The sequence below is a fragment of the Podarcis muralis genome, chromosome W (genome assembly GCF_964188315.1).
Source record: "Podarcis muralis chromosome W, rPodMur119.hap1.1, whole genome shotgun sequence".
NCBI classification, from domain to species: domain Eukaryota; kingdom Metazoa; phylum Chordata; class Lepidosauria; order Squamata; family Lacertidae; genus Podarcis; species Podarcis muralis.
Window position 1 is genome coordinate 14,723,677 of NC_135674.1, and position 12,880 is coordinate 14,736,556.

General features: G+C 46.5%; 1 protein-coding gene across 6 annotated transcripts in view; it reads left to right on the forward strand.

The window, feature by feature from the left end:
* The first annotated feature begins 3,366 nt into the window (after positions 1 to 3,366).
* LOC144326369 (ubiquitin-conjugating enzyme E2 A) overlaps positions 3,367 to 12,880 on the forward strand; it is a 32,670-nt gene continuing 23,156 nt past the window's right edge. For 2 of the 6 annotated variants that reach the window (XM_077922934.1, XM_077922933.1), the window contains exons 1-4: positions 7,984 to 8,176; positions 8,279 to 8,304; positions 9,647 to 9,736; positions 10,620 to 10,708. In XM_077922934.1, coding sequence (XP_077779060.1) covers positions 8,013 to 8,176; positions 8,279 to 8,304; positions 9,647 to 9,736; positions 10,620 to 10,708 — 369 coding nt within the window. In that variant the 5' untranslated portion in view covers positions 7,984 to 8,012. The other 4 variants (XM_077922935.1, XM_077922936.1, XM_077922937.1 and 1 more) reach the window with 4 other exon arrangements.

Below are 12,880 nucleotides of genomic sequence, written 5' to 3' on the forward strand. Positions count from 1 at the left end.
AAGAGAGTCGGGCGCAACATAAAGAACCGAAAGGGGACCTGCTGGGAAGAAAAATGCCTATGTTGGTGGGTAGGTTTGACAGCGATCCTCAGGAATATTTAAGCTTTAAAACGGAGATGAAATATGCACTAGGACTGCAGGGAGCTGATTTTTCTAATGATGCACAGAAAGTTGCCTTTTTAATTAGCCACTTATCGGGGCCAGCTAGAGATTGGGTGAGACCACTGATAGCAGCCGGTAACAATGCTCTTTGGGACTTGGCAAAGTTCTATCAGGCGATGGACGCCATGTTTACAAATGAGAGTCAAGATGATATGACTCAGCAGGAACTCTTGGCTTTGAAGCAAGGCAATTTGACTGTGCGCAGTTACTGGTCTCAGTTCGCAATGCTGGTCCACAAGCTGGGTTGGGATTTGAGTTCCAAACCAGTGCAGGCCCTGTTTAAGGCCAGGCTAAATTCTGACGTGAAAGATGAGCTTGCCAGAGGGCCCCGGCCCAAAGATATGGACGCGTTAACTAAGGCTGCCTTAGCGGTGGGCCTCAGGCAGGAAGCCCATTTGCTGGAGAGGAGGCAGAGCATAGAGGAGCGTTTCCATGGCAATCACATTCTTGAGATGCCGGCAGGGGCTACTCAAGGTCAGAGTCAGCAAGAGCCCATGGAGATCGACTCAGCCTGCGCGCGGGAACATTCAAAAGCCCAACTGCAGAGCAGAAAGGAGGGAAAGGACTGGCAGGCGGCCAAGAGGTGTTTTTTGTGCCAGAAACCAGGACACTTTGCCAGAGTGTGTCCGGAGCGTCGTAACTGGCAGGGAATGGTGGGGGCCACTCCACAGGGAGAAGAGGAAGTGCCCCAGGTGCAGGGAAATGGGAAGGCCTGGCTGGTGGTGAACCGGGGTAGCAGCCAGGCAGCAGCAGCAGTGAAGAGCCCCGACCAGGCAACCCCAAACCAGGCATAGTGGTGAGGGTGCTGCTGGAGCTCCCAAATGGCCACGCAATGGAGGTCCACGCCCTAGTGGACTCAGGGGCCAGTGTGAACTTCTTCAGCAGGGACTTTGCTGCGCAGCACCAGTTGCATCTTTGGCCTCTGGATTTTCCTCTGCAAGTGACCACCATTGATGGAAGGGAACTTTTGGGAGGGGAAGTGACGCATCAGACTCCTCCCATGAGGATGAGGATTTCCATGCACTCCGATACCATCGCCTTTCACGTAGCCACCTTGGTGGGGCCACCGATTATTCTGGGAATGAGTTGGTTGGCCTTGCACGACCCGGTGGTTTCATGGCACCAGCGGTCCCTGACTTTCGGGTCAGCGCACTGTTTGGAGAACTGCCTGGGAGTAGGGGAACCTCGGGAAAGGAGGGCCAACGTGTCTGGGAAAGAAAGGCGGAATCCCTCCACAATACCGAGACTTGGAGGAAGTGTTCAGTGAGAGAGAGGCCAACACGTTACCACCGCACCGGCCTTACGATTGCCAGATTCCCGTAACTTAGTCCCGAATGATGCAGATGTGCTCTGAGAGCTCTGTGTAAATAGGAGAATGGAACTAATAAATCCTGTAAATCTGGCTGATTTCCCGGACTCTTATCTCTTCTAGCACCCACCAATCATCCTTTGACATGGGTGGTTCCCTAAATCGGATGGATGGGAGGTTACCTGCTCTTGATGGAGTGGGTACGTAGCTTAGGGGTAGTTCTGTGTCATTTGTTGTCACTTGAGGCTCAGGTGGCCTCAGTGGTGTGGAGTGCCTTCCATCAACTTCAACTGGTGGTCCAGCTGCACCACAATCTGGACAGGGATAGCCTAACTATCATATATGCTCTGGTAACTCCTAGGTTAGATTAGTGCAATATGTTATACGTAAGTCTACCTCTGAAGACAGTTGGGAACTTCAGCTACTGCAGAATTTGGTGCACAGGTTGCTCACTGGGGCAAGACAGTTTGACCATATTACACTGATTCTGGTCCAGCTGCACCGGCTGCCAATTAGTTTCCAGTCCCTATTAAAACTACAGTGGCACCTCAGGTTACAAATGCTTTGGGTTACAAACACTTTGGGTTACAAACTCCTCCTGAGAGCCAGTGTGGTGTAGTGGTTAAGAGCGGTAGTCACGTAATCTGGGTAACCGGGTTCGCGTCTCCGCTCCTCCACATGCAGCTGCTGGGTGACCTTGGGCCAGTCACACTTCTCTGAAGTCTCTCAGCCCCAGTCACCTCACAGACTGTTTGTTGTGGGGGAGGAAGGGAAAGGAGATTGTTAGCCGCTTTGAGACTCCTGAAGGGGAGTGAAAGGCGGGATATCAAATCCAAACTCTTCTTCTTCTTCTTCTCTAACCCAGAAGTAGTACCTTGGGTTGAGAACTTTGCCCCAGGATCAGAATGGAAATTGCGCGCCCGTGGTGTGGTGGCAGCGGTAGGCCCCATTAGTGAAAGTGCACCTCAGGTTAAGAATGGTTTCAGGTTAAGAACGGACCTCCGGAATGAATTAAGTTTGTAATCCGAGGTACCACTGTACTGGTTTTGACTCATAAAGCCCAAAGCGGCTTGTGACTGCAGTACTTCAAGGACTGCTTTTCCCCCATATAAACTGTCCCAGACCCTGCAATCACCACCAGCCCTTCTTTGTGTGCTTCCTCCACAAGAGTTCTAGGGGGTGGCAACATGAGAATGGGCCTTTTCTGCTGTGTCTCACTGTTTGTGGGATGCTCTCCCCAGGGAAGCTCGCCTGGCACCTTCATTGCATATATTTATGTGCCAGGCAAAAATGTTTCTCTTTGGCTAATTAGCAGTCTATGACTTTTAAAATGTGTTTCTGGGAGCGGGTTTACGGTTTTGTTTTGTTATGTTATGTATTTTGTAATCTTATTTTGTGTTTTTCTGTTGTGAACCGCCCTGAGATCTTCAGATGAAGTATACAAATTATTAATGTTAATTGATGATGATGATGATACCAGTTGCTGAAAATTGCAGGAGGGGAGAGTGCCCCTGTGCTCAAATCCTGCTTGCCGGTTTTTGCACAGGCATTTGGTTGGCTACTGTGAGAGCAGGATGCTGGACTCAATGAACCATTGGCCAGATCAAGCAGGCTGGGCTTATGTTCTTATGCATCAATAAGGAGGAGGGCAGCCAAGACGAAGCCTACAGGTACTACAGAAGAGGCTTATACACAGGATGGTTTCTCCCTCCCCTTCATAGCTGTCAACTTTTCCCTTTTCTTGCGAGGAATCCTATTCGGAATAAGGGAATTCCCCTTTAAAAAAAGGGAAACGTTGACAGCTATGCTCCCCTTTTCCATTGGTATCGTCCAGAATCTTTCGGTTTACGTCACTGCCCACTCTTAAGTGTGATCACTTTCAGCTTCTCTCTAGTGGTATTGCCCTGATTTGGCTTAATCTAGCGCAGCCTCTTGTCTATTACCAAAGACCCCTCCCTCGCAACGGCAGTGGTGCGGTCTGGAACTGCCCAGCAGCCTCCGCCATTGTTAAGACGCGTTGTTTGATCGCCCTGCCATCAGCCCCGCGCCTTTGTTGAAGTGTTAGAAGGTGTTACAGCTCAGGGAGCCTCTCGGAACCTGCCACTGCCTTTTGTGCCCCGCGCCCCACCTTCCCTGGGGGCTGGTGTGTATGAGTGTTTTAACATCGCGAGCTCGCGATGTCCACGCCCGCCCGGAGGCGCCTCATGCGGGACTTCAAAAGGTAAGCGCTGAGTCGGGACCCCACTTCCCAGAGGCTAACGAGGAAAGCAAGTAAGGAAGAGGTGAGGTGATCCAACATGGCGCTAATAAAGGTAGCGTAGTGACAGAGTTGTGTTACTTGCACAAGGCAGGCAGTGGCGCCCATGGATGGAGAGTTGCGTCGTTTGCCCTGATTGGGTGGACGGTGATACTCTCTCCCGCCACTGAATTGGGTGTCTCTTTTTCCCCGTCCCTCCCTCCCAAAACAGGCTTCAGGAGGACCCTCCAGCCGGAGTCAGTGGGGCTCCCTCGGAGAACAATATAATGGTGTGGAACGCGGTCATATTTGGGTGAGTAGGCAGGCCTGGATCGCCTGTTCTTCCTTTTCCAAATAAATCCGAAAAAATAGGTTTAAAACTCTTATGTAATCTCATTGTCTAGATCTCCGTTTCTCTCAGAATAATAATCAGCAATCCTTATCGCGCATCTTGAGGGGGGGGGGTCTGCCAGTGTGTGCTCTTCATACTATTATTATTCTTATTTCACTTATATCATGCTGTTCCTTCTAGGAGCACAAAATGAAAATGCCTGTTCCCATTCAGTGTTTTTCATAAAGTTAGGTATATATGTATCTTTCTATGCTTTCCAGGAGTGCAGAATGATATGTCTTTGATACATGTATTTATTATACTAATATTATTACAGTAGAAAACTGCTTGTATTTTGGGAAGAAAAAGAAAGACACAAGTGTAATAATTATAATTGTAGCTGCATCTCGCTCCTCTCCTGTTTCTAAGATGTTCATAGTAGGGTCTATGTGCTATTAAAATTATTGCTTTAATGATTATAATTAGTTTTGCTCATCCTCTGAGGTCATGTAGTTTTGCAGGGATGACTGTTTGTAACAGCTATTGTTCTTAATTGTATTTTCCTCTTTGTCCAGTGATGGCGGAAGGTCTTTTTTTTAAAAAAAATCAAAAATCTCAACAGTGTTATAAAGTCATATATCCAGGCAGAGAGGGTTGTGTTTCTGTGTGAGTTTACAAAAACTAGAGCTGGTGCTGGACAAAATTTATTTTAATTCCAATAAGCAGCCTCTGGTGTGTTGTACATTTTTAAAAAAATCTCTTGCTGTAAGGCAGGAATCGCCAACCTTTTTGGGCCTATGGACACATGTGCAAACAGGTGAAACTGCTGTGGGCACCACACACCCATCATGACCTATTCTGTTGAGTACAACAGAATGCTTTTTTCCAAGTCTAATTTCAGCTGCAAAGAGAGGACCATGTGGGCTCCAGGAAAGGCTTCTGCAGGCATATACTGTATTTTTAGCACCATAGGACGCACCAGACAATAGGACGCGCCTTGTTTTAGAGGGGGGAGAACAAGAAAAAAAAAATCTCCCCCTCTCTGCCCAGCGCCCCTTCAGCGAAGCGGCAGGAGGCGCTGCGCAGAGAGGGGAAGAGTTTCCCCCCTCTTGTTTCCCCCCTCTAAAACAAGGTGCCGTTTAAGGTGCGCTCAGTCGCCTTCAGGCGGCTACCTTGGAAGCCTGGAGAGCGAGAGGGGTCGGTGCGCACCGACCCCTCTCGCTCTCCAGGCTTCAGGTTCCTTTCGACCTGCTCTTTGGGGCTGGCGGGGGGAAGCCCACCACCAGCCCCAAAGAGCAGGTCGGGGAGCAGCGGGAAGGCGCACAGCGGAGAGGCTGCTGCCATAGTCGCGCGTCACCTCTCCAGCTGGGAGAGGGTCGCGGGGCTATGGCTTCTTTAGCCCCGCACGCGCTCTCCCGGCTGGAGAGGTGGCTCGCGGCTATAGAGGCTCCTGCCATAGCCACGCATCACCTCTCCAGCCGGGAGGGGGTCGCGGGGGGCTTCTTTGATTCTGAAATACTTTATGTACTTTTACTTTATCATACCATAAATATGCATGCCATCCAAATCTATTATGTCCTTCTAGATCTAACACATATCTGTTTTTCAATATTATCCATTCTCGGATCCAGCAGATGCAAGATGCCTCATAGTATAATCTCAAATCCGGCAGGGCAAAACCTTCTCTCTCTCATATCTGATAATAATTTATATTTTATTCTTGGTTTCTTCCCTTGCCAGATGAATCTAGAAATATATATTTGCCATTCTTTGAAGCATCCAGTACTGCTTATCACCGGGATTGATTGAAATAACATTCTTGACAATACATTCATTTTAATCATTGAAATTCTCCCCCATAACGATAAATTCATTCTCCCCAAATTCTAAATTCCTTTTTATTTCTTTCCATTTTTTTCATAATTATCTTTGAACATATTAATATTTTTAGCTGTCAACCATACCCCCAGATATTTTACTTTTTAATGTATATTTAAATCCATTATCTGTTGTAACTCCTTTTTGTATTGCTCCATCACATTTTTCAATAAAACCTTAGTCTTATTTTATTCAGTTTGAAACCTGACACCTGTCCAAAGTCCTGAATTTTTTCCAATACCTTTGGTAATGAGTTTTTTGGGTCCTCTACCGCAATCACAAAGTCATCAGCAAATGCTTTTAATTCATATGCTTTATTTCCTACAGTTATTCCTCTAATTGTTTCATCTGTGCTTATCTTCCTCACCAGGACCTCTAGCACTAAAATAAATAATAATGGTGACAGGGAACAGCCTTGTCTTGTCCCCTTTAATATCTTACATTTTTCTGTTGTAACATTATTCACAATTAACATTGCTTGTTGATTGGAGTATATTGCATCAATACCTCTCCCAAAGGTCTCCTCAAAATTCATCTTTTATATTACCATCTCATTTCTAACTTCCAGGTGTGCTCTATAACATCAATTATATTCCTTATATTATCCTTCATCTGGTGTCCTGGTAGGAAACCAGCTTGATCATGATGGATTATTTCTGTCAAGACTCCTTTCAATCTATTGGCCAAGATGTTTGCAAATAATTTATAATCGTCGTTTAATAGAGATCGGTCTATAGCTTTTAACCAAAAGTAAGTCTGCGTCTTAGGACGCGGGTGGCACTGTGGGTAAAACCTCAGTGCCTAGGACTTGCCGATCGTATGGTCGGCGGGGTGAGCTCCCGTCTTTCGGTCCCAGCTCCTGCCCACCTAGCAGTTCGAAAGCACCCCTAAGTGCAAGTAGATAAATAGGTACCGCTTTATAGCGGGAAGGTAAACGGCGTTTCCGTGTGCTGTGCTGGTGCTGGCTTGCCAGAGCAGCTTTGTCACGCTGGCCACGTGACCCGGAAGTGTCTCCGGACAACGCTGGCCCCCGGCCTCTTAAGTGAGATGGGCGCACAACCCTAGAGTCGGACACGACTGGCCCGTACGGGCAGGGGTACCTACCTTTAAGTCTGCGTCTTGCTTTGGGATTAAGGTAATGAATGCCTCTTTCCAGGCCTCTGGTACTTTACCGTTCTTTAAAATTTCATTCATAACATCTTTCAATGGCTGCACCAGAGAGTTCTGGAGTTGTTTTTTTAATATTTAGCTGTCAGGCCATTGGGTCCTGGTGTTTCAGGGGAGGAAGTTTCTTAGTTGAGTATATGTCCAGTCACCTGTGAACGATGATGGCTGTCTTCAAATATCTGAAGGGGTGTCACATTGAAGAGGGAGCAAGCTCGTTTTCTGCCGCTCCAGAGGCTAGGACCCAAACCAATGTATTAAAATGCAAAGAAATGAGATTCTGACTAAACATCACGAAGAACTTTCTGGTGGTAAGAGCTGTTCGACAGTGAAACGGTCTCCCTCAGAAGGTGGTGAACTCTCCTTCACTAGAAATTTTAATGCAGAGGTTGGATAGCCGTATGTCAGGGATGCTTTAGTTGAGATTCCTGTGTTGCCGGGGGTTGGATTAAATGACCCTTGGGGGTACCTTTCTGTGTGACAAATTGGTTGCCATCAGACCAGAGCCATGCAGCACCATCATGCTGCTGCCTTTATTTTTAAAATAGCAGCAAAACTGGGGCGGTGAGCAGTGTGCAGTTTCCTTAGCACTGCTGTTTTAATTACACAATGCTATGGAGTATTTGGGGGTGGTATCCCCACCATTTGACCCAGATGGCATCTGGGTTGAGAGCAGGATTAGAGGTGGCAGCAGCACAGGAGCAGGTGACTGCTTGGTAGAAGTTATTTACATAAGTAAAACTACCCACATGTAGAAATTGTGAAATTGCTAAAACTTTTGGTTTTTTTCTCCCGAAACTCTTAAAGCTTGCTCACTCTGACACCCATTTCTGTGCTGGGCATGGGTCAAAATTCAACTATACAGTGGAACCTTGCCTGTCAAATGCTTTGGAAGTAAAATGTTTCGGCTTTCGAATGCCGACAACCCGGAAATGAATGCTTCCATTTTCGAACGTGCCTCGGAAATCGAACAGCTTCTGAGGCACGTTTCTCCATTTTCCCCCCATGGATTTTGCCGACCACCCATTGCGCCTCGATTGTTGAACGTTTTGGAAGTAGAACGGTCTTTCAGAATGGATTACGTTCGGCAACTGAGGTACCACTGTATGTCATTCTGTAAAGGCTGACTGCCAGTTCAACAGTAAACTAACTTTGGCAAACAACATGTGAGGTGCTGATATGCTTTCTCCTCTTTCAGGCCTGAGGGAACCCCATTTGAAGATGGTAAGTATTAAAACAAAACTAAAAAATGTTTTCAGTGAACAGAAGGTGGATGTAATCCATATATTAACGACTCCCAGGATTCCATGGATCAGCTGTCATTGCTCTCTCTTGGCTAAAACACAGCCAGCTGCAGTTAAGCATTTTGCCTTGTAAGTGGTGACTAGGCTTACTGTGTAAATAGTGCCCTTTACTTAAGAACTTATTTGAATTTCTTCTTATAAACGAAGTCTGCTTAAGGTAACAGTGTATCATACGTGTTCAGAGGCAATATATCTTTGATCACCGGTTATCAAGGATGGCTATCTCCATAAATAGAGAGTGTTTCAAATACATGGTCCCTTTTCTCTTTCCTCTGGATAAAAACACTGGTTCATTCCCTCCCATTTTGACAATTGTAGTCTTCTCCTCAATCCCCTTTCTAGCACTTTGCTGTCAACTTCATTCACCTCCCTGGTTGTTCTGATCATGTGGTCTATCTATACATTGTTCAAAACCAGTTTGAAGCCCACATCGCAATAACAGTTTCATTATATTTGACCCAGCAATATATTGCGAACAGCCTTCAAAACTCCAGGTAGCAGTACAATTGCAAGCAATTTGAGAAGTCCTGTCCCTGTGTATGGTGATTACTGGTTGCTGCTTTCCAAATACTGTTTTGCCTCCCCCAAGTGAGATGGGCTGGCTGCTTCCTTCCAAGCAGCAGGAAGGTCAGGTGTAGGACTGGGTGATAACTAGTTTTCAATATTGCGGTATATCACTGGCAACTGCTACTACTTAAGGTTCTGAAATGGATAAATGATGATATTATCAATCACCTAATGGTCACTTTCATCAGCAGGCAAGCCAAAATGCATCCAAATGAGACACTTGGGTTTGGGCTTCACTACCAAATGGTGGTATTCAGGACAGTCCAAAGTACGGTGATGAGTCATAGTGAATACAAATAATCTGGGACTGCCAGCAGGCCTGCTAGGCAGCAGAAGCGGCAGCCGCCTGGCAGCAGTGGCACAATAATCAGCAGCCTATGAAGCCTTGCCACGGCAGTGGGCGGTGGTAGCAGAAGCCTGCGAGGCCTTGTGGTGGCTTGCAAGGCCTTGCGGCAGTGGCAAAAGCAATGACGGCCTGCGAGGCCTTGTAATTGTGGTGGCAGTGGCAGCGGCCTGTGAGCTTCCTAGAGGCATCTGGCTGGCCCACTGTTGTCAGTGGAATAGCAGACTACGTAATAATTGAATCTCCTATACCTAGGGAATTCCGTGAAACTGCTGGCGCATCTGCACAACAGGTACAGGGGAAGTTTCAATCTGTGAACAAGATAATTAGGCCTTGCCTCTTTCAATTGCAGGAACTTTCAAGCTTACCATAGAATTCACCGAAGAATATCCAAACAAGCCACCTACTGTTAGATTTGTTTCTAAGATGTTTCATCCAAATGGTATGTACCATCTAAAATGGAGTGGTTTATGTCTTTAACTACAGCAATAGTCATGGAAATGGACTGGATACTGATGATTTAAGGGAATTGCAGTCATATAAATATATGCTAAATGTTGCTGAGAATCCATTCTACATGGCCTTTTAAATTTCTAGCAGAATAGGGTGATTTCCCCAGTGACTCCCCTGATCACTGAGGTGTAGAATCCTTTAATTTTAAAGGCAAGAGGAAAACTTCTAAATGAAACCAAATCTACTTAGTAGCAGTACTAGTTCGTTGTTTGGGTTCTTATAATCCTAGATCTTGTCTGCTTCTGATATTTTGGTCTGATATATATATGGAACCCTATAGTAGACAAACTTTTCTTGACACTAGCCAAGTGTAACCAATTAGATTTCTAGCACTCCTATAGATGCTAATGCTTTTGTATATGAGTTTTTAATAGCTTTATTTTCAGTGGATTTTCTCATCCTACATTTATATCCTCTCCTCTCCCCACTTTATGAAGAATTCTAAAGCCTATATTGCAAAGTTCACATTAGACTTGCATTAGACTTGCATAGATCTTAGAAAGGAAATGTGTTCCTGGTGCTTAATCCTTGCTTGAAATACCATGCTGTGAACATCTTCATAAACATAGTTGTGAGGTCAGAAAGGAGGATGTGTTGGTGGAGCAAGGTGCAGTTTACAGATTCAGTTCACCAGGGGCCTGTTTCATAACTTGTGGAAATCAGATGAGGAACAAGCTTCAGACACTTACTCTGTGCGTGACTTTAGTTAGTTATTCAATAAATGCTGACAATGAGCTGTGAGTGACAACCTGGCAAGAGAAACTTGCAGGGCACTGGCTCTTGTTATGAAACCCATTAATTTCCTTTTGTAGTCTATGCAGATGGTAGTATATGTCTGGATATTCTTCAGAACCGTTGGAGTCCTACCTATGATGTATCATCCATCTTAACATCCATACAGGTAACATCAGGGATTTAGTTTCTGTAATAACCATGAAAGCAGAAACACAACTATCTGGTGAACTATCTGCCATGTGATTCCATCATCATTATTTAAGACCCATCCTTTTATTTCTGTTAATTATAAAATGCAATAGTATAACTACAGGGGGGTGGACTAGATGATCCTCATGGTCCCTTCCAACTCTACAATTCTATGATTGTGATTCTATAAATGTACATACAATGTGGGTAAAATACAAAATAACTGAAACACTACTGACTAAACAACTGGGAAGGGCCTAAAGTGTTAAAAGCACTTCAAAGAAGACTCCCCCCCCCAATTGAATTAGTGATACATTGCATCCCCACTCTGTGACTTGCCCAAAAAGATTAACAAAATGGCTTCACAAACTGAAGCAGCTATACATTTCAGAAGCACTGCATCACTACATTTTTCTAGTGGTGATGATTACCTTTTGCGTATTTGGTGTAGCAGAAGCATATTCTTAGTCTTGAGAGTGTGCTTTCTCCTCCCCTTCCTTTTTGCACTTTTGAAAATGTTCAGAAGTTATCCACCTTCAAACTGTCGCTTGAAGCCCATGCAAGATGTCTGCTGGTAGGGTGTTCACAAAGCCAAAAGCCTTGGACGGTTCTCTAATGGACTGTTCTCCCATCAGAACTGATTCTGAGCATAGTTATGTAGGCTTAAAGGAGTGGCTCATTGCACACATTAAGCTTTGCTGTTGGAACAAAGATAATTGTTAATTGTGTAACTTGTACATGTGGAGAGTGCATGTCATTGTGTTAAAAACAATGGGATAGGTGCAGGCTAAGCAGGGGACCTGAAATATCCAAGAAACGTTCCTAATATACATGGTACATCTGTCAAGTTTTGATATGTTGAATTACCGTATTTTTCGCACCATTGGACGCACTTTTTCCCCCTTAAAAAGTAAGGGAAAATGTCTGTGCGTCTTATGGAGCGAAGCCAGCAAGAGCCGCTGCTGCCGACAAGCTCTGCGCAGCTCTCCCTTTAAAGCAAGAGCTGCATAGAGTGTGTCTGCGGCTCTGGCTGGGTTTACAGGGAGGCGGGAGGAGGGACTGCCGTCTGTCCCTCCTTCCGGCTCATTGTAAACCCAGCAAGAGCCGTGGCTGCTGAGCTGAGGCGGGGAGGAGGGAGGAAAGGGGATTCCGTTGGTCCCTCCCTCCTCCGTGGCTTGCTTTGAAGCAGCAAAGTGGGAGGGAAGCCGCTTACACCCGTGTAAGCAGCTTCTCTCCCACTTTCCTGCTTCAAAGCAACCACGGAGGAGGGAAGGAGGAGACCCATGGATCCTTCTCACTGCTGGAGGCTGCAGCGGATTCCCTCCTCCCGGGCTCCCTTTGAAGCAGGAAAGTGGGAGGGGAGCAGCTTACACCCGTGTAAGCAGCTCCTCTCCCACTTTCCTGCTTCAAAGCAACCACGGAGGAGGGAAGGAGGAGACCCATGGATCCTCGCTGCTCGAGGCTGCATTGAAGCAGGAAAGTGGGAGGGGAGCAGCTTACACCCGTGTAAGCAGCTTCTCTCCCACTTTCCTGCTTCAAAGCAACCACGGAGGAGGGAAGGAGGAGACCCATGGATCCTTCTCACTGCTGGAGGCTGCAGCGGATTCCCTCCTCCCGGGCTCCCTTCGAAGCAGGAAAGTGGGAGGGAAGCAGCTTACACCCGTGTAAGCAGCTTCTCTCCCACTTTCCTGCTTCAAAGCAACCACGGAGGAGGGAAGGAGGGGACCCATGGATCCTTCTCACTGCTCGAGGCTGCAGCAGATTCCCTCCTCCCGGGCTCCCTTTGAAGCAGGAAAGTGGGAGGGGAGCAGCTTACACTCGTGTAAGCAGCTCCTCTTCCACTTTCCTGCTTCAAAGCGGAGGGAATCCCCTCCGCTTTGAAGCAGGGGTTCAGTGGGGAAAGAGGGCAGGAAATAGATGCTGGGCAGGAAGACTTTGACCACTGGAAAGTCCACCTCAGCCTCCCCAGATTTCCACTGAGACAGCCAGGCATGGCCATAAGAGCTAGAAACTTGCATGGGCTGTTTATTTAAAGATGAAAACATGCACTCATGTGAAAGAAATCCTCCCAGGTTCCTGGACACAACCCACACTTGATATTCACACAAGGTTACATGGATGGCATTGGCAACTGGAGAAGCAGCATGGT